The sequence below is a fragment of the Typopeltis vanoorti genome, chromosome 8, assembly GCF_054136105.1.
Source record: "Typopeltis vanoorti isolate ZY-2024b chromosome 8, IOZ_Tvanoo_1.0, whole genome shotgun sequence".
Classification (NCBI taxonomy): Eukaryota; Metazoa; Arthropoda; class Arachnida; order Uropygi; family Thelyphonidae; genus Typopeltis; species Typopeltis vanoorti.
The window spans coordinates 80,080,843-80,104,057 of record NC_143556.1 but is presented as its reverse complement, the minus strand read 5'-3'; the positions used below and the strand labels follow the sequence as shown (position 1 = coordinate 80,104,057).

The 23,215-nt window shown below is 35.2% G+C and overlaps 1 protein-coding gene across 1 annotated transcript in view; it reads right to left on the bottom strand.

The window, feature by feature from the left end:
• larp (La related protein) overlaps positions 1-23,215 on the bottom strand; it is a 321,561-nt gene that overhangs the window by 197,266 nt on the left and 101,080 nt on the right. Inside the window, exon 8 of the mRNA XM_090396411.1 lies at positions 20,306-20,359. Coding sequence (XP_090252537.1) covers positions 20,306-20,359 — 54 coding nt within the window. The remainder of the gene's footprint in view (positions 1-20,305; positions 20,360-23,215) is intronic.

The following is a 23,215-nucleotide window of genomic DNA, read 5'->3' as shown; positions in this document are numbered from 1 at the left end:
TCAGTTCAGCCACAATACCACTAGCATTACACTTTTCTAGAACCACCATGCTCAGAAATGTATGCATGATTTTGTTGAATTTTTTGCTATAATAAATGATGGCAATTCCTAAAATCTTATTCACTGTGATAACATTAAATTCTAGCAACCTGAAATTTTCAGTACCAATATCTGCAAGAGCAAATCTTCAAAATGCTCACTTAGAATGTTCTTTACAATTGCAGAGCACTTGGTTCAGTGCATTTTTACCTTTGGCATAATTTGACTTCGGGGATGATATTTTTGTAAAGATTTACTAGATCAGGGATATCCAACCTTAGGTAATCCACGGGCTGCATCAAAAAAAAAAATTATTCGAGGTCCACATCACAATGCATATCTAGTAATTTGGTGGGCAGCAGCAACACAACTTCGAAAGCTGAACAAACGAACAACACTAATCGAACACTCACGTTCCCCGTGAGAACTCGGAGCATGCGCATTGGAACAAAACAGTATAAGAACACTTCTTAGACACATCTAACATCTGAAAAACACATGGGTATATAGTGATGTAAAAACACCAAATAAAATTATCAACATCGAGATTATCAATTAGTGATGGAATTAAAATATCTAATGCGCATTTGATTCAAATTGTTATTTTATTTTTTCGTTCATGAAAATCAAAACCCACAGACGGGTCGCACAAAATGGCATCAGGGCCATGTGTGCCTGTGCTTTGAACAGCCCTGTACTAGATGATGAGATTTGGAGCTAGGGAAGAAAAAAAAGGAGCTAAATCTAGCTCGAAAAAAAAAAAAAGCTAAATTGGCAACATTGGTCACAATTAGTCATAAATAATTAATCGGTTTAGGACATTACAGTGTTTGAGTTCTCTCACCTATAATTTTAGAATGGGTACGTGCATATGAAAAAATTTCTGTTTTCGTGTATAATTATTTTTTTATATTAAACTTTTTTACAAATAAATTTCAGTTACATTTTTTTTTATTTTATGCATTTTTTTTTTTTTTAATTTTAATACTATATGTAAAATTTTCCAACTGTTTTACAAGCAAAATAGTTATCGCTTTAAAAACTAGAATATTCATAAAAGAAAAGCTAATTTTCCAATGTGTAATAATAAACAAACTTATCCCACAAGACGAATTGATTACCCTATTATCGGAATGGATTTGCCTTCTTCTGCCATGCACAGAAGTGTCGAAGGTTCTCTCGCCTGTGGTCAAACAGTAACGATAAAATTTCTTCGCAGACAAACTACAATAAAACCCCGTTTTTATGTTCCCACAATTTATGTTTACCTGCCATTTACTGTTGGTCCTGTCTTAAGGCTTATTCTTACGATATATTGTTTTCCCACCATTAACAACTTAACGTGGGCGTTATTTCTCGTGATTTGCTGTTTTTTCTCAGGTGGCAACACTGATTTTCGAATCGATTTCCTCTCATTCAAATTGATTTCTGCAGAAATCTGTGCATTTCTGTTCCCAGATGGCGTTGCTTTCAGCTGTAGTTTCATTTCCACCATAACGGTGACTTGCACGCTTCCAGCAGTGATGTAGTGATGAGCGATACCATAATTTTTTAATCACAGTACGAATTGATATTGCAGAATTTCTGCTACGTAATTTAGCATAGCAGATAGTGATAGTTGCTTTCAAGTTGCAGTGATGGATGATCCATATTAGTAACATGGAGAAAAAAAGACAGAAAATGAATTTCGGTAGAAGAAAAGATGACAATTCTGCAACGTGTAGATTGGCATGCCAGAAGACGTGTGCAATTAACAAAAGATCTTGGACTCTCCGTGTCCACTTTGAACACGATAGTAAAAAACAGGTCAAGCATTGAACTTGATGCAAAGCAATCTGGCGCTATGTCAAAAAAACAAAAATATATCCAGACATCGAAATACGATGAATTGGATAAACTTGTGGAGTGGTTTGTTTCTACAAGTGCTGAGTATTCCAGTCGATGGTACTATACTCTGAGCGAAAGCCCTTGAATTTGCTGCTAGGTTGGGGATTAATGGTTTTACTGTGTCAAATGGATGGATTGATTGTTTCAAGACTCGTCACAATATTGTGTATAATCAAGTGTGTGAGAAAGTAATAGTGTTGCAGGGGAAACTGTAAACCAGTGGAAACATGAACTTAAGACTATTATTCAGGACTATGAACCAAAAAATATTTTCAATGTGGAAGAGGAGGAACAACTATAAGAGGAAGAAGAAGATATGTCAGAGCCCAACAACTGGTATGAAATGGATGAGTCTTCCTCATTTCAAGACTATGTTGATGTGATCACATCAATGGTACCAAGTGTAGAAGACATACTTTCTAACCACCTTGGTAAAGAAGAAGGCTGTGATCAAGAACCTACCGTCCCTACTAGTAAAGAAGCAACGGAAGCTATCTCTGTTTTGAGACGGTATATTGCAAGTGCATCAGGAGACGATGGGCATTTAATGCCTTATACATTGTGGAGAGGCAGGTGGAACTTATAAGAGTACAGAAAAAGCAAAAACAATCAACAATTAAAGATTTTTTTAAATAGATAAATGTAAGTATTTGTAAATTCATTTATTTTCAATTATTAAATTTTGTAATCTAGTATGTAGAGTCACATATTAGCAGTAAGTCATCTTTTAGCCTTTTTTTTAAATGTTTTTTACATTTCCTGCTATTTACACTTTTTTTTCCATGGAAAGTGTAAAAAAAGGGTTTTACTGTATTTGTTGTTTGAAAGGAAGGGGGTGCTTAAGGATCAAAGCTGTATAACTGAAAGGAGACCTCCACATAGCCTTTAAAGGAATGCGGAAAACCAACCAGCGCTTCTGACCTAATGTCCAATCCTCACCTTCTCATGGTGCACCCTGTTGGATATCTACCTGGATACTGAACGAACGAGGATGGGCTCGCAATTTGGGATTTAGCTGACCAAATTGTATTCTTATTCTTATTCATATCCTGTACACCCCTTGAGGGTACATGTCAGGAATTTGATGATGATGGAAATTTTTCATGGAGTTATTTGAAGCGTTAAAAACAGCATTTGGGAATCAAGATCAGGCCAGACTCAAACATATGAGTGATGAAGACATTTCAAAGATAGCCAAACTTCAGTCGACATTAATCTCGATACAGAGGTTGAAACATCCAATGTCATTTTCTTAATTGTAAGGAAAGTAATTACTCCATGTCTCCATACATTCGACACAATGAATCTATATTTTAATTCAGCAATTAAAATTGAATGAACTAAGGAAGATGGTTTAGTGTGCAATCAAGTACATGACAAGAGCATGTTAACTTCCCTGTTAAAATCATCTACATAGATCGTATTACAAAGGAAAACAGAGGATATCAAAGGAAAATAAAGAATATCAAAATTAGAAATATTCAACCCATTTCTTTACTTTAAGCAGATCATGTTATACTGCTAAATAAATCCAAAGAGTCTTCAAGTATTCTTTAACTACATTAAATAACTGATGGAAAATGTGTTATAAATTTTAATATAAGACTTGAATAAAAGGTTGCAAGATCTATATCACACATCAGTGTTGAGTGTGGATAAGAGGGAAAAAAATAAAAAGAAATTTGTTGACATGTTTTTTTGAATAGATCAAGATTGTATTTTTTGGGTAAGACAGAGTTAGAGAAGCTGATTCAGAGAACAGATAGAATGAAAGAGGGAATTTGATGTGAAACATATGGATCGTCATCATCATTATTTCCTGATATGTACCCTCAAGGGATGTTCAGGTTATTACTATGACAGCACTAGATGATTAAGTTTACATTATTACTAATCTCCAACCACAATTTTTCTTTAAATTAGTCTATTACTTTTCTCAAATGTTACATGGTGATCAGCATTCATTTCTGTAAATTATGGAGACTACAACGGTGTTAGGAATAATTACTTTAATTTCACATTTTTTCTGTGTTGCTTATAAATTATAATTCAGACTGTAGTAATCTAGAATCTTAGCCTTAATATAACAAACAATTATGTCAAATTATTGATTAGGCCATCAATATTACTGTTGTTAATTTATATTTCTGCTTAGACCAACACTTCACCGTGCAGGTGTTCAAGACCAAGATCTGACGAAATAGGCTAGTTAGTCCTTATTCCAAGAGCGTCTTATGTCTGTAGATGTGTTTGTGGTGATGGGCTGGTTTGCCTGTTCTGAGGGACGAAAAACCAAAGTTTCTGGGTGAAAAACCCTCTACCTCCATATGAGACTGGCTAACTCACCTTCAGCCGAAAGAGACTAGATAGAGGTTCCTCATGTCACAGATGGGAATCAAACCCAGATTTTTCCAAAGGACTTTGTCTATACTGATTGAGCTATGGAGGCTCATATTACTATAATGTATTATTATGAATTTGTTCTCTGATGATGTTATAAATAGGACATGGCTTAGATGTAGGGTTTTTCTCCCACTACAGGTCAGGCCAAAAGAATAACAGTTGATCAAAACATTGTCACTTTAGCATACTGTTTGAAAGTAATATAGAGTGTCTTTGTGTATTCCAGATGATGACCTTAATATAAAGGTTGAAACATTGGGAAATTAATGTAGTCTATTACTTGTCAGCACTCCAACATTGTCATATCTAACATTTTGTTCTTCAAAGGCACTTCTGACTGAATCAATCCACCTAGACCCAAATCTTTTCCCTATTATTTGGCATTAAGGAGCTATTTTCAGCTCCTTAACTGTTCCTCTCCCATTCTATTTAAATAACCATACCACCTTTGATTAGCCCTAGTCAAACATTCCTGAATCCTAACAACGTTAAGTCTTCCTTCCTGACAACTCCATTTGTAATATGATTCTGCCATTCATGCCATCTGTTCATCCCCTAATTTTCTGAATAACTCTCATATCTGTGATCTCTAATCTTTGTTCAAGTGCTTTATTTCTAACCCAATCCTCAGATTCATAACTAAAAACTAGTTTGAATGCCATCTCTATATAGTGCTAGTTAGTGTTCAGGCTAATTTCTCTCTTATTCCAAATCAATTTATTCAAATGGCTTATTCTGTTGCCTATTTCAAGATTTAACTTCCATCTTCACTAAAAACTAATGCCTAAATAGTTGAAATATTTTACTTGTTCTGTAGGCTCTCTATTCAGAATGCAGTTGATGTGTACAATGTTTCTGCCTATTGTTATAATTTTGATCGTTTTATTGGTGATTTTCATGCCAAATTTTTCCAGCTGTTATTCAACTTAGAGAATACTGGAGATTTCCACTAGTTGTGTTTATAAGTACATCATCTGCATAAAGCAAAGAGCTAAGCTAGACATCTCCAATTCTAATATGATCCGTATAAATGATGAATAAGAGTGGAGATGATATGTATACTTACCTTACACTTGATTTTACAAACCATCTTCCTGCATTCCCTTCAATTCTAACTGCCGACTTAGAAGTTAAAGATTTACATGTATTGCGCTCACCACCTTATCAATCCCATATAACTTATTTGCTAGGAACTTTCAGTATGCTTTCTTCTTCTTAAGGATGGCTTCTTTAACTTCATATGAAAGATGTTAAAACATAGCATTTTTATTTTTTGGGGTGCTTAAGGGTCAAAGCTGTATAACTGAGAGGAGACCTCCACATAGCCGTTAAAGGAATGCGGAGAACCAACCAGGGCTTCTGACCTAATGTCCAATCCTCACCTTCTCGTGGTGCACCCTGTTGGGTATCTACCTAGATACTGAACGAACGAGGACAGGCTGGCAATATGGGATTTAGCCGACCAAATTGTATTCTTATTGGCTTCACCCAATATACAAAATAATGGTACAATATGACAAAATTTCATGCCGGCTGGGGCAACGCCCAGTTAAACAAGACCCCCCCCCCCCCTGTGGTTTTTGCCAGAGAACCAGGGGGGAACAGCGAAAAGTCAGCTACTGGAACAAATCTGAAAACAAACCCCAACTCAACATCACAAGAGTTAAAGATCGGTACTATCAACGTAAGAAGCCTGAATGGCAAAGAAATGGAGCTAGCTGAAGAATTAGATAAGTACCAGATCGACATAATAGGAGTGACTGTAACAAAAAAAGACCAAAACTGGCGAGATCGTTCTGAGCAATAAATACAAAATGTTATATTCAGGCAATGAAAATCAAGGAAAAGAAGGAGTAGCCATAGTATTCAACACAAAATATGAGGCTAATCTTCTTGGATGGCAGTCAGTCTCAAGTAGAGTAATGTGGGCAAATATCAGAATGGGGAACTGGACAATGAGACTTATTTGTGCCTATGGTCCCACAGAAGGTTCCACTAAGGTAGAAGTGGAGGAATTTTTTGAGGCTTTAAAAAAAGCAACTGACACAATGAAAAAGGAAAAGTTGGTCCTTGTTGGGGATCTAAATAGCAGAGTAGGAAATAATTATGAGACATACAAAAATATTTTGGGGAATTTTGGAAAAAAGAGCAAAGCTAATAATAATGGCAAATATCTGTTGGATTTCTGCTCAGGACATGGACTGGTTATTACTAACACCATGTTCCAACATAAAAATGTGCACAAATTCACATGGAGAGAAGAGGCTAGGAATAAGAAAAGTCTCATTGACTATGTTATTGTTGATAGTGATGTTTTCTCCCTGGTGCAGGACACCAGAGTGTACAGAGGAATTGAAATTGGAAGTGATCACTATTTAGTCTTGAGCAGGATAAAGAATTTCGTATTGAAAAGAATAACATGTAAGAAAGATTTAAAGCAAATAAAAGTTGAGCAGTTCTCAGATGTGAACTGTACACTAAAATACACAAAGATTATTGAAGAAAAAATGAAAGAGTTTGAAAACAGGAACCAAACCACAGAGATTCAGTGGCAAACTTTGAAGAAAACATTGATTGATTCTGCCAGAGAGGCATGTGGTGAGATTATCTGCAAAGATAAAAAAAATCAGAACTCCCTGGTGGACACAGGAGGTTAAAGAGGTAGTGAAGGAAAAGAAGAAAGCATATCAAAAGTTCCTGTCAAATAAATCAGCTTGTGCTCTTAGAGAATACAGAGACACATGTAAGAATGCTAAACACTGTGTAAAACTAGCTAAACAAAAGTCATGGGAGGACTTTGGCAAGAACATAGAAAATAAATATCAAGAAGGTGGTAAGATATTCTGGAGGTTGTTGAAGGAGCTTAGGAATGGAGGAAAGAATGCTGTAAAAGGAATTAGAGATGATAAAGGTGAAATGAAAACAGGAGAAAAAGATATCCTTGAAATATGGAGTAATTACTTTGAAAAACTGCTAAATGAAACAAGCAGTGAGGACAGCACAGTGATAAAAAACACTGCCCAGGCATGCAGTCAGGAATACATATCCATACTTGAAGTAGAAAAAGCCATCAAAGGCTTGAAATGTGGAAAGGCAGCAGGGGTAGATGATATTCGACCAGAAATGCTGAAGTATGGTGGTATAAAAGTCTTACAGTGGCTGCACTGCATAGTTCAGAAAGCCTGGACAGAGGGACGAATTCCTGATGATTGGAGTAGAGCTCTCATAGTACCTATATATATAAAGGGAAATAAAACTGGATGTGGGAATTACAGAGGTATTTCCACACTGAGTGTTCCTGGTAAGATATATGCAAGTATACTTGAGAAACAGTTGAGAAGAATTGTGGAAGAAAAGCTTGGTGAAGAACAAGCTGGATTCAGGTGAAATAGAGGCTGTCGGGATCAGATCTTCACTTTACGACAAATAGTGAAGAAATCATGGGAATATAACAAAAGATCTGTATTTACGTTTTGTCGATTTGGAAAAGGCATATGACAAGGTGCCAAGAGAGAAGCTATTCAATATGTCCCATTGACACCATAGTTATATGGTGTCAATGGGGCATTATATCAAGCAATACTTAGTCTTTATTTGAGTTTCTAAGTCAGCAGTTAGAATTGAAGGAAGTACAGGAGATGGTTTAATGTTAAAACTGGTGTGAGACAAGGATGTACATTATCCCCTCTGTTATTCATTATCTATATGGATCACATTATGAAGGAAAGTGGTATTAAACATGATATCAAAATTGGAGATATTAATGTCAGCTGTTTGCTTAATGCAGACGATGTTATACTTCTAAATAAATCTGCTACAAGTCTGCAAGATTCTCTGACTAAATTGAATAACTGTAGTAATAGATATGGTATGGACGTCAGCAATAAAAGACAAAGACAATGAAAATAGGCAGAATCATTGAAAATGTCAACTGTGTTGTGAATGGAGAACCTGTGGAACAAGTAAAACATTTCAGCTACTCAGGCACAATTTTTACTGAAGATGGTAAATTAAATATAGAAATAGACAACTGAATCAGCGAAGCTGGTATATTGGGAAGTCAATTGAATAAATTCATATGGAATAAGAGAGAAATTAATGACCGCTTCCAATTTCAAATTCTCTGTACTCCTGTATCCTGAACCAGCATAAAGATATCCCTATCAACAACAGCATAGTCAGAACACTAAATTAGCTGTATACAAGACAGTGTTCAAACCAGTTTTAACTTATGGATCTGAGAGCTGGGTCAGAAGTAAAACACTTGACCAAAGACTAGAGACCACAGATATGAGAGTCCTGAGAAAGATTATAGATGTGAACAGATGGCATCAATGGCAATATCATATTAAAAACGAGGATATTAGGAAGGAACTTGACAGTGTCAGCATCCAGGAATGCGTTAGCAGAGCTAATCTCAGGTGGTATGGTTACTTAAACAGAATGGGCGAAAAAAGATTAGCAAAACAAGTGTTCTCTGCCAGGTTGGTAGCAAAACGACCCATAGGAAGACCAAGATATAGGTGGATTGATATGGTACAAAGTGCCTTAAACAATAGAAATATAAGATCTGATAATGTTGGAGTCTTGATAAGTAACAGACTGATTTGGAGGAAGATTGTAGATAGGAAGTTAGTAATGATGTAATTGTTTTTTCATGTAGTACTATCATATCCTGTACACCAGCGCTTCCCAAACTGTGGGCTGGGCCCCCTTGGGGGCCGTAGGTTTTGTTGAGGGGGGCCGTGAAATAATGAAAACAAATTTAAAATGTTTTAAGACTAAGTATATTTTTTTTATTTTAAAAGAAACGTATTTAACTTTTATTATTTCTTTTTTGTTATTTTTTATATTTTAATGCAAAAATTTACACATTGGTGTTGGTTCACAAACTTTGCTTCCTGCGTATTTCGGCGCTTAATGAATATTAGTACATATTGCTTATTCATATGTTTCATTTCAAAGCAGTGGTTAATTGTATTTACTTCGAATGCTCTCCAGGAAAGTTCCAAATCTTTGTCCCTTTCATAACGCGTTCGTAATCAGGGACTGTTGATATTGACTTTATATACATATCGAAACTCATTTTATATTATCACTGTCATCCGAGCTAGTTTTCTGTTACCAATAAAATTTTCGCATATACTTCACACATGAAAAAAAGCTTAAACAAGTTCATGTGGGGATATAGTAACTCGCTTGCAGTGGTAAACAACATGCCCTCCCTAAGAGCCACTATACTGCAGAGGCAATAAAAATAAGTACTTTTATTATGCCAGTGAATAAGGTATGAGGAGTCTGTGTAATATATTTCTCAACAAATAGTGCAATTAGAGACAACTGGGATAAAAACACACTAATTAATGAATCACATGTCCCCTTATACAGAAACTATGCTGTATAGACTGAAACAAAACCATATGTTGCATGGGCAAACACAGTACTAACTAAAAACTATTGTTATTAATTAGATGTATGTGAGTTCGATTTCTCAAGGCAGCAATAAAATTCAACTGAACGTGTTAAAATTCGTAAAAGTGTTAAAACTAAGTAATATATAATGAATGTTATGGCAGTTTCACATATGGAATTCAGTTAAAGAGTTAGCATTTCAACTCAATTGTCAGCTATGCTTTTATCTTTCGGTTGCGCGATCTTTTGTTAATACCGCACCAATCATATGCACGTTTTAATAAACAGACTGTTTTTGCTGTCTGTTTCACGTTAGGCTTAATTACCGTAAAAGGAGAAAAGTCACAAAAGTGAAAAATGTTCCTGGTCCGGGGGATTCCCTTATTCAGGTAATATTCACTAATTTCATGTTATCAGTCTGTGGTGTGCCAGTATTGGTAAGTGGTGATATTATTTGATCTATTCTACGTTAAAAAATTTAACCCTGAGATGGATAAGTGGTTGGTAAAAAATAAAAAAATCCCGCGAACAATCAGAAGAAACAGAAACAGACTAAAAGAAAAAGAAAAAAGGACAGTATTTTACCAGAACAGCCCGCATCGTCTTCAGAACCAAACGGTAAGAGGCAAAAAATGTAATATATGCATTTGATTTTTGCAATATTCGCTGTGTATGTTTTGTATTGAATATAAATACAATAAATATTATAATAATATATCTCTATTACGATTTTTTTTTCGAGGGGGGGCCGTGAAATATTTTAATTTTTGCAAAGGGGGCCCTGACATCCAGAAGTTTGGGAAGCACTGCTGTACACCACTTCAGGGTACATGGCAGGAATTTGATGATGATGATGATGATGAAATATCTATTTTATTTGAATTTATATGTTTTTGTAAACAAAAGATATGATTTATTTTTAAATTTTGATTCTCTAGATATCAGACGATACACTCATCAATTTCATTTAATCCAGATGCAGTATCAATGTTTTCTTGTTGCTTATTGCTTACAGCTAGTTGTATTTGCTATATTGCGATCTTTTGGGGGTTTTATAAATCCAATCTTTAAACAATGATCCACATGTAAGAATTTGAAAGCTAAAAAAAAAAAAAAATACTGTATTTACTCAAATATAACTGACTTATTTCCCAAAATTAAAGCTAAAAAATCGGGTTGCGAGATACGTGCAGAAATTTTCGGAAACTAATGTTTTCAGAAAAAAACTGAAAATGGTGCCCCTTAACAAGAAGCTCCTACTCGCTATCACTACTTTTGTCATCGAGAACAGTTTCTTTGCATCGTCAAAGTCATCTACCCTAATAGCGTCATCTTTCCCATTATTTCAAGCAAAAATTATCAGTAATTTACAAGACTTGAGATATGTAGAGCAGCGCAGTACTACATATGATTGGTGCGTTACAAAAGATCGTACAAACCAAAGAAAAATTAGCATTTCAACAGTTGAGTTGAAATGCTAATTCCCTTCAACCGAATTCTGTAATATCTGAAACACATTCACTATATATTTCTTCTTAGTTTTAAGATGTTAACGACGGGGGTGGTGTCAAGCTAAACCATATGTTTTTCCGGCACATATGGTTTTGCTTGGTCTATATAGCAGTTTTTGTTGGAGAGGGGATGTGATTCATTAGTCAGTGAAAAACATGACTCGTGAAAAAAATTGCCACGTACCCCCCTAATGACCTTTTGCTTACCCCCGGGGGTACGCGTACCACACTTTGAGAAACGCTGCCTTAGGCGATAGAAATATAAGATCTGATAATGTTGGAGTCTTGACAAGTAACAGACTGATTTGGAGGAAAATTGTAGATAGGAAGTTAGTAATGATGTAAATTTCCCACCCCTTGAGGGTACATGTCAGGAATTTGATGATGTAGACAACTTCACCACATGCCTCCCTAAATCAATCAATGTTTTCTTTAGAGTTTTATAACGGGACTCCAAAGTTTTTGTTCTTATTTTCAAAATGTTTCATTCTTTCTTCAACTATACTATAACATTTGTATAGTTGAGTCTAGTTGACCTGTAAAAGCTGTTGAACTTTAATTCTTTTAAAACTTTTTTACCTATTGTTCTTTTCACTGCATATTCAGTTTTATCCTACTTAAAACTAAGTAATGACCACTTCCAATTTCAAATTCTGTGTACTCCTGTATCCTGAACCAGCATAAAGATATCCCTATCAACAACAGCATAGTCAATGAGGCTTTTCTTATTTCTCGTGTCTTCTTTTCTCCATGTGAACTTGCGTACATCTTTATGTTGGAACATCGTGTCAGTAATAATTAGTCCATAAGCTAAGCAGATGCTTATCATATAATTAGACTTACCCTTTTCTTCAAATTTTCCCAAAACTTTTCTATACGTCTGGTGAGATTCACTTCTGCCTCTGCTGTTTTGATCTTCAACAAGTATCACTTTGTCCATTTTCTTTGTCATTGCCTGTAGTGACTTGAAAAATTCCTTTCAAAGAACGTTTTGTGGGATCATAGGCACAAGCAAGTTTCAATGTCTATTTCCACATTTTTGAAGTTTGTCCATAACTCTGCTTGAAATGAACTGCCTTCTAATCAAGAAGTTTATCATCATGTTTTGTGCTGAATGCTATGCCTTTCTTTCATTGATCATTCCCAACTATAAGATAGTATACTTATTTATTAAGCTCTCAACTGTTTTTGTCTTTGTTTCTGTGATGTCGAGTAAGTTCACATAATACTTTTCCGGTTCTTCTTCAAGCTAGATTTTCTTTCCACTTATACTCCTTATACTGATGATTGGTATTTTCAGTTCTTCTGACAATAATGAGTTTGTTCTTCTTCTATTTCTAGATTGAGTTTGGGGGTCTGTTCCAGTAGCTGAGTTTTCACAGGATATAGATGGTAAATGGGTGGTGACCAGCAGCTGCTCATTTTTAGTTTTGAAATGCAATAGAACAACAACAATGGCTAATTCATTAGAGAATTGACCAAGAAAGTACCTGTAGCAAGGCATAAAGCAGAAAGTGAGTATCTGTGAGAAAGGAAGAGGAGGGAGGAGGTAATCAATCTGATTGTCCTCTTGAATACCATGAAGCAATGCTAGTAAGGCTTCGACTGCAACACTCCAAATGTGAGAGCAGTATTTCATATCTAGGATTTATAAAGTGCTAACAGTTGTAAAGGTGAAAAATTAGTGGTTTGTGTGGTGTGGAATACTACACAGTCTTCTGGTAGCTGCAATATGTTAGCCAGAGGTATAGGCCAGTCCAAGAGAAATCTGATCATGCTTTGATATTTGGGTGTTATTGAAAACAAGGAAAAACGATGCAAGATATTTCTTGCAGGAAATTATACAAGACTGTTTTAATGATGAATTTCACTAGGTTATTCTCACCCCATTGAAAAAACAGCAAGATCAGAATTTAACGCATTGTTATGGAGCCATCTTCAGGCTTTTGGTGATTGAGCACTGCAAGGCTTGTCATTAAATGATTGGGAAATATGGGTCATCAGCATAACTATGGATGGATATGATGAGTAAAAGCAGGTCATTTATGTATTGGAGGAAGGGAGTGATTAAAACAGAGCCATGAGATATTCCTGTGTTATTAGAGAAATCAGAAAAGGAAACCATTTACCATGAACATGTAGTGAGCAACCAAAGAGGAAGCTGAAACCCAGTCACAATACAAAATGTTGAAGGCAGACCATAGGGTGGTGTAGTTTGCTGAGAAGATCTTTTCCAGGCCTGATCAAATTAACAAAACAAACTATAAAATTAGGCTGGCATATGAAAAATTTCAATTGCATGTAGAATGTATACAAGTAAAATATTTCAGTCATTTAAGGCAAAGTCATTTTTGTCATTTAAGTCATTTTTGGCAAAGATGGCAATTAAACATAGAAATATACAACTGACTAAACAAACTTGATATGGTAGAGACCCAAATGTGAAAGAAAATTATATGAAATAAGAATTCAGCCAAAACACCAGACTTGCAACATATACAGAGTTCCAATCCGGAAGTTGCATTAGAAATAAAGCTTGTCAGACTTTAGACCACAGATGAGAGTTCTGAGAAAAATATGGCATATATAAAATGAGATATTAAAGTGATAAGGCATGCTGCAAAATAACTAGCCAATCAACCAAAATAGATTCTCAGTGGGCAGCAGTGAGTGGCTTATTTTGCAACTACTCTAATATGCAGAATTTGAATCAATAATAGTGGGATATAAAAACTTGAAAAGTTGAGATAATTTACTTTCAGTAATTTCTGACAAAGTGATAAGAAATTTGTATTTTTTTTTTTTTTTTATTAATTTCACTTAAACAAGATATGATTCACAAAACAGTGTCAATATTATATAAATTTTATAATCAACACATATTGTAACTGTTATTATTCACTTACCAATGCTGTGATATTTACTGCTGCCCTATCACTAACTGCCCAGATAGCCAATATGTTTATCCATATCATCTTGTAAAGATACTAATTTTAAAAAAACTAAAATCTTATAGCTCTAGTCTGAAAGTACATTACTTACCTCATTATTTTACTGCCAGAAGCCAGTAAAAGTAAATCTTATCAAAACATAGCCTAAATGCATTTCAGTTTGTTGCTATATCATGAAAAACCAATGATGAAAAGATGAAATATGTTTCCTCAGTTACCTATTTATTGATTATGGTCATGTATTTGCTAATAAAAAGTAAGTTTTTTCTTCATATCTAAACACACTGATGCAAGCAGTTAACATATTTACTTCAACACTGGTGGTTACACAGGATAAAAATTAGTGATAATATTAATAAAAGATTATAAACTGACCATGTCCAAAGGAGAACTATGAGACATTGGGCAACAGGAGTGCTCAACTTAAGCTGACAACTGACTAGGGAGGTAACTGTCTAACTGATATGCTGATTCCTTTTTGGAGTCAGCATCATTGATGAAGCACTTCCTGTACAACAACAACAAAGAATGGATGCATTAATTTAACTGAAATTTGGAAGCTGGTCAAATTAAGACTAAGATCACTTTTGGCATGTCACTTTAGGATCAAAACTAGATAACTGAAATAAAACCTCTACACTGCCTTTAAGGAATGAAGTGAATTGACTGACTGATTGATTGATTAATGTTCAATCCTGGCCTTCATATGGCACACCGAGATAGTAGGTATCCCTATGACAGTGAAAGAATAAAAAATACTGATACCATTAACAAAAATTATTTATAACTTTTTAAAAAATGTAGCAATTAGAGCACGCATTTAGTTCAGTTCAGAAGAATGGAAATAGTAGTTCAACCAAGGAAGAGGTAAATAAAAATTATGGACATTGTCATAATCCCCCAGAATACAAGGTGACTCTGGCTAACAACTGGTTAAAACCACTAACAGATACTGCTGTGAGCTAGAAGGACAATATCAAAAGATCAGTAATCATTTTTGATATTTACTAAAGATGAAAATCTTAAAATTTTGGCACTGAGATGCAATCATTCCGATTTAAACAAGCAGGATGTAATAAGACTTCTGTACAGGAATTCATATTTAATACTGCTTATGAATTAGAGGAGTTCCAACAGATACTGTATTCAGTCTTAAACACAAATCATTAATGAAATCAAACAGCTGTAATTCAGACATTCAGTGGATGTTGGACTCTCATGATCATACACCCAAAGATACCATAATAATAAAGAATACTAGGAACATATTGGAAGTTTCATTTATCAAGATTCCTATTTTTTGCCAACTATGAATGACCAACTATTATCACCAGACAGTGTTTATCAGCTTCCTTGTAAATGTAAAATATAATGTGAACAGACAGGGTCTTACAAAATATGCTGTTAAGAGTGAACACAATATCCATTGGAACATGATGTCTGGTTAATTCATACAGTTTTAAACATGATCATCTGTTCAAGAAAAATTCAGATGCCTTATGACACCACATAAATTTCAATGTGAATGATCTTCTCATCCTTAACAAAGATCAAAAATGATCAATTATCTTTGGTATTATTCTTCTAGCACATAGCACCTGCTGCTAATGATTAACCAATTGTTATATTTATATGTGTATCGTCTCTTCAATTGTAAATTACTTTTTACAGTTATACAGTTACACCATGATTTTCAAGCACACTTGGTTCCAGTCTTGCCAGATTAGATGTTTTGGAAGACCAAACAGAGGTCATGTAATAATAATTCATTAGTACATCACTGACCCACCAATTATCTCTCATGTCACTAAAGCACCATGAACCAAAGAATGTTTTTATAAATTTCGTACAAATTAAATTGCAATACGTTTTTGGCAAAAGTTACAAATTTCCTAAGAACCTAGTTAAGGAATTAATGTAGAGTGCTTGAAGAAAACTATGTAGAGAGACACTTCAGTATGGAATACATTCACCCGAACTGTGATGCAGCTCTTACAACATCATACCATGCTTGAGCATGTCCTTGCCAAGTGATTCGGGAGTTCTTGAGGCAAACTGGCCTACTCCTCCTTCAGAGCAAAGATAAGCCCTCGTTTGTTTTCTGGAGGAGAATTTCGAGCAACAATGTGTCTCCCTATTGCATCCCAAATGTGTTCTATGGGTTGAGATCTGGTGAGCATGCTGACCACTTCATTCAATTAATATCCTAGGTCTCCAGAAGTATCTCCATTGCTCATGTACAATGTGGTGAGGCATTGTCCTCCAAAAAAGCGAATTCTTCATCTAGCACTACAGAACAATCAAATATGACGTTCAAGATCTTCATTGTAATATCGTTCACGGGTCAAAGTTCCTTTTTTTCCCAGCAGTTGTAGCTCAGCGTGCACATTAAGCATAATATCTTCCTACACCATGACCCCAGCACTGTCACATCTATCCCTTTCAAGAACATTCTCACCATGGTAAACAGTACCACTTTCAAGCCAGGTCAAGTGTCGTCTAGAATCAGAGGAAAGACTAAAGCAACTCTCACCTGTAATGAGTACATTAGTCCGTTGGTGTCATGTCCAATTTTTATGGATACAACACCCCACTGAAAACATACTCTATGGTGAGCTGTGGATAAAGGAACGCAGACTACAGGCGTATTGGACTACTTGTCACAAACATCTCGCCATAGTTTGTTGAGATATCTGCGACCTGGGCTTGAATGAAGCTGACTTGCCATTGTGTGTTAATTACATTTAACTGTTATAACCAAAAATCTTAGCAAACTTCTGGAATACATTCCATTGATTTGAAATGCTGCCCAGAGTTAGGATACAATGCTATGTGAGATTCCAAACTCTCTGGCAATATCAGTAATTCTGCGGCCTTCTTCAAGCATTCCAATAATTTTTCCCCCATTTGTAATCATCTAGATCAGGATTGTCCTTAGGTAATCTGAGGGCTAAATTAAAAAAAAATCTATCCGAGGCCTCATCACAATGCTCTATTAATCTGTTATCTAATTAATCAAATATCTATTAATCTGGTGGGCAGCAGCGACACAACCTCGAAAGCTGAACAAAACTAATTGCGCACTCACTTTCCCCGTGAGTGCCCAGAGCATGCGCGTTGGAACAAAACAGTGTAAGAAAGCTTCTTTGACACATCTCATATTTGAAAAACACGTGGGTATATAGTGATGTAAAAACATCAAATAAAATTGCCAACATTAAGATTATCGATTAGTAATAGAATTAAGATATCTAATACGCATTAGATTAAAATTGTTGTTTTATTTTTTTTGCTCATGAAAATCAAAACCCATAGGCAGGCTGCACAAAATAGAACTGCGGGCCAAAGGCAATGCTTTGGACAGCCCTGATCTAGATGATGTCTTTGAGACTTACAAGACATCCAAGTTTGCAACTTTATTCCTTTCTGAAAAGAGGACATAGTTAAGGATAAGGAATAGTTAAGCTAACACAATTTGCTTAGCACAGTCTTTGGCTTTTTTTATCCTGCTGATTGCTACCACATAAGCCCTTTGCATGATTTGAAAATTTTGAATGTGTGTATACCTGCTTTCTACTCAAAATCGTCAATTATATTATACAAATTGTCACAAGCTGATTTGTCTGCTTTGCAATCGTAATCTTCAGAAATCGTGTCCATCCTTAGGTTTTAGACACCAGAGTATAAACGATGAAGTGTAAGTAGTTATGGACTTGTGCTTGTTCTTGGCTTAGCTAAATGTAAGCAAAATAAGAAAAAATCACCTCAAAATGAAAACATCACCACAAGCACAGATATAAATAATTAGTGTGTGCACAAACAATGCCATTCGTGTAAGTGCAGTGATCTTGTCAGGTGGTCACCAGAATTTCAAGTATGCTTTTGTAATTTTATCTAGGTGAAAGGAGCTGCCAGAAAATCAGTGTTGTAGCTGTATTTGCCTTGTGTTCTGTCTCTTTGATTGCTTTTCACATTGATGATACACTTATTTTCATTTCAAACAATACAGTATGTACGAATTTTCAGTGCCTCGTTATGTCATCTTTTTTACCCCGAGCTGGCAGAGTATTTCGAGACAAGCATACCGTATTGGTTATATCTACCAATTTCTGGAGATAGTAGTAGTGCTAAGATATGTCCAAGGGATGTGTGGCAGTCTGACAGGTGTTTACAGATATCTCATTGTGGATAAAAAGGAAGTTTTGGCAAGGACTTCACTGCACACTAATGATAATTTCTGCTGGCATCAAAAGAAATTTCTTTTTTGACATAAAGATTAGGAATAGGAAACAAAGATTTCCAAGTGGTAATGAAATGAAAAACAGTCAATTATCAGATATCAAACAAGTTTTAAAATCTCTTAAACCAGTTGGCTTTGGTATACCACACAAACAACATGAAATGGTGGTTCTATCATTGCCACCTGTTCTAAACTCAGTTACAATTTCTGCTATTAAAGATACTATCTACCATGCGCAGAACTTCACGTGGCATATAATAATTTTAATAATAATTAAATAATCCCAACAGTTTCAATAATATCTTACTGCATATCATCAGGAGCATGATACAAAAACAAACTAAAACAATAAATACAAAACACAGGCTTGATGTTGCACATACATTCAAATAAGATTAAAATTCCAAGTTCCAACTGACAGGCTATTGTTGGGGGTTATTGCAGGCATGACACGTCATCTTCTAGACATACATTACTTGGTGAAAGTAATATTCCGATCTAGGCCAAATCAAACTTAATGTAAGCCATAACTGAACTTAAATGATCTGTAGCTTCTTTTTGCTAGAAATGCTCCATGAAAAATGTTCAAATTTTCAGTCATTGGAGAAGGACACAATGGCTTTGTCCAAGACAAGTTCATGACACTTGTTCTCATGGCTGACTTCTTCACTTGCAGTTGGCAATGTCAATAGGATGATCCTTTTTAACCTTTAGTAATTACACAAGCACTTTCATGATCTCACTCAATTAAACAACATACATTCTGTAAAAACTTCATAAAGATCATCACAGGGTGCATAGGTAAATAAGAAATAAACTCTTAAAAAAACTCAAGCTTGTAATCAAACAATGCATAACACCATACACAACAGAATTTAGGTATGACCATGGAGCCTATCATCAGAGTGATGCTAACACCAAGCAAACAGATTATGAAAAATATTTATTGATATCTTCTTAATATCTTACCAAAATCTGTCTATAGAAAACCAACTGAACAACCACAAATATATACCTTCATGCCAATTCACACCATTATATACCACAAAAATTAATCATCACTCAACTACTGGAAACTTGTGCTGTCTTATTAAATAAGATAGCCACAGAATTTAAATTCCTTACTAATATCTACTTACAAAATAGATAACATAAAATATCTCAGCAAGGCTTGCTTGGATCTGACTTGGAAGAGACTTGCTGCAGAACTAACAATAATCAAATCAGAAAGTATACTCTCTCTCTCTCTCTCTCTCTCCCTCCCTAATATTGGTTCCACTGCTACTGAACTAGTTATAACTTTATACACTTTTAGGATTCTGTGTTGTTCACTCCCTTGATCAAATTGCAATTCTCTGTTAAGCAGGGTCCACTAAAATACCATAGTTTATTGTCAGGTGTGGCAGCTATAATATTTTGGACACACCAAAAAAACTTGAATAACATTGAAGAGCACATCAGAGACAGGGTACAAAAACAGGAACACATCTCTTACAAGATGTGGCATCTTCAGGCAACCCAGATCATAGCCAAAGATTCTGGATCGCATTACACATTCTATATCACTGTTACTCTGAAATACATAAAACAATCATAGAATCTACAGAGATCACATTAAATCCCAGTCATGTAAATCCATGTTTTAACCTTTCTGGTTGCTACAAACTAAAGATTCAACTACTTTGCAAGTGAAAGAGCTACAAAGCAGTTGAATTTAATCACAATGAATATAACTCATAATATTTCCATAGCAACATTGTTCTAGCCTATCAATATGACTTGACATTAATCTTTTTTAAGCCTAACTGACAAGAGCTTTATCAATTTCTAACACATTTATTACACAGCATATTGAAACTTACATTTGTTTCCTGATATTATTCTTCAGATTTGGTGATTCAGCCTGCAAATAGGAACTGTTGAAAAAAGTTAGGTTAGAAAGGTGAGAGGTTAAAATTAGTTGCAAAGAGGTGATAATTAGAGAAAATCTATAGAAAGTGTTACCTCTTCTTATCACCAAAGCAGAGGGAATTTAAAAAAATCAGACATAGCTCAAATGCTGTTGCAGAACTTGTTAATTCCAGCATCTTAAAGCATCGTATTACTGGAAGCAAAATATTATGCAACTCTCAGCATTAAAGTCTGCCAAATACTACCACATAGAAGTCTCACTCATTCTCACTCTCAGCATTAAAATCTGTCAAATACTACCAGATAGAATTCTCACTCATTTACGCACACAGTGAGTTACATGACATCGCTCTCCCCCATTCCCAATGGGTAAAAGACAAAAATATTCAAGAGTAGGAGGCTGGCTGTTCAGGTATGAGAAAATAAGTACGGCATTGAAACCATTGATTTTCACATTTTTTCAATGTTAGTCAGTGATTCAATGTTTATATAATCAATAAAACTACAAATAACAGAAAACTAATAATTAACAGATAAGTGACAAGAAACCTGTATTGTATCAACGCTAACAAGATCTATGGCTGAAAAATGCTGGGTTAACATGATGACGTATGTACTTAGTCTAGAAACATTGAGTCTCAAAACAATGTACATCACATCTAAGACCTATATACAGAGATTTCTGATGAACGACGCATAGACTTGATGTGGAATGATAGTTGGCCTCAGTCAAATACTACCACATAGAAGTCTCATTCATTCACACACACACAAACAGTTAGTTACACGATCCCATTCTTCCCCAAATGGGTACTTAGTTTTTATTGTACTGAGTAGGTTTGAACAGCATTTCTGAAGCTTCATATTAATTTACTGACAAAGCAGTTATGATCCATATATATATATATGGCATTTCATTTTCACACGTCATGCATATCATGACCCAAGAAGGATGTGTATGTTGCGTGTTAAGTAGTATGGAAACAGATTCATCTACTGATTATAGGATAAGAGGGTTATTCTTAAGTAAACAGTAAATACTGATGTGTTACAGTTTTGATTTCAGGAATTTTTAATTGTGTAACATACAGCCATTATCTCCTAATAAATAATCCTACAAATATATTAGATTAGGAGACAATGGCTGTACTACACAATTAAATGCAGAGTAACTTACTGTCTGCGATACCGCAAAAATTATAATTTTCTATATGTTTAATCACTATGATTACACTATTCTTAGTACTGAATATATGCAACACGTGCTTAATCACATTTGTACAACTAACTTTAGTTTTGTCAAGTATCTTAGAACAAAAACTTCAAACAATTTAAAAAGCTTATCTAATGATTGCTTCAGACTCACTGAAGCATGTCTAAAGTTTTACTGGACAAAATTCACAACACACAAAATTTCTTTGATCATGAACACTTAGTTCTCAACAAACTGCAGCTTTTGGGAGGGGTGGATATTACTTAGTGGCAGTGTTATTTAACTTACATGGACAATTCTGCTACATATTTCTTTAGCACATTGCAGCATTAGGCAAGTTTCGACCACCTTTGGAAATAAATCTGGATTACTCTCAGCAGGAAAGGCAATGTCTTCTGAACAAAGATTAATGAAACAGCATACCCTTACTCTGGTGAGCATATCAAATGCAACCCATGAATCATTCTTCACTTTAATATAGTACAAGACTTGTACAGTACACCTGTGGTGTACTGCAATTAGTTGAGTCTATTCTTCTTCACTTATACTGGCAATGCTCAACTCTGGTTTCTGACAACTCCCTTCTTTCTTGCTTTCCTCTCCTTATGATGAAAAAAATCTCAAGGCAGAGTTCTGTGGGAAAGTCTCTGGACAGGAGTCCTTCCTGAACAGGAGTCTCTGGCAGATACCCTTCTAGACCAGCCTCTTGCTAGGAGTCCTTTTGATTGGAATGGCGGACAAGAATTGCACTGCTTTTTTTCTGGACAAGTCCTCTGGACCACCCACTTGTCTTTCTCAGCTTCTGCTTATGCACTTTATTATATGCATCATGTCACTTTGACAGTGATTCATCACTCATAAGTGCACTGCAATCAAATTGTTACAAGATTTGCTTTGTCCACCTGAGACAGAAGGCATGGTAATGGTTTGTAAGAATTCAGTCACATAAAAAATATACAAAATGTGAGATTGAAATCTTACACAAACAGCAGATTTTATATAAACACCTGGTTTCTTAGTGGTAAATGAAGTGTTTTAGGATGATGTAAAAATCCTGAGAGCTGGTAGTAGAGCAAAATCACTTCTATCATACTGTCAGAGTATTTTAGAAATCTTGTCAGTTACATATTGGATATAAGGAAAGATTATTGCACCTTTGTATTCTTGCTTATTTATGTTACCAAGTTACTAGGTACAATTTCTGCCCATCTGTAATTCCACCTCTTTCTTGCTCTCTGACCACCTGTCATCATCTCAAACACTATCTCCATAGATGGTACTAAGATAAATAACCACCAACTTTACCTGGACACTGCATTACATGCTTCTTTTGGCCTTCTGCCAAAAAATTATAAGAATCTTAAAAACCTGAATACCAAAATGGCTTCTGGTCCTGATGCTATCCCACCAGCTCTGCTAAAAAGATGTGCTCTTCAACTAACATTTGTCCTTTATCATCTCTACAACTTCTACACTATATCATGGTCAGCTAGCATTCACCGTATAGCATGGAAACAAGCCATATGCAGCCAATTCCAAAAAAAATTGAGATAATATCTATCATCAAACCACTGACATACTGCTCTCATGTCAGTACTGGCTAAACTAATGGACAGTCAACTTCTGCAATATCTGGAAAACTAATCAG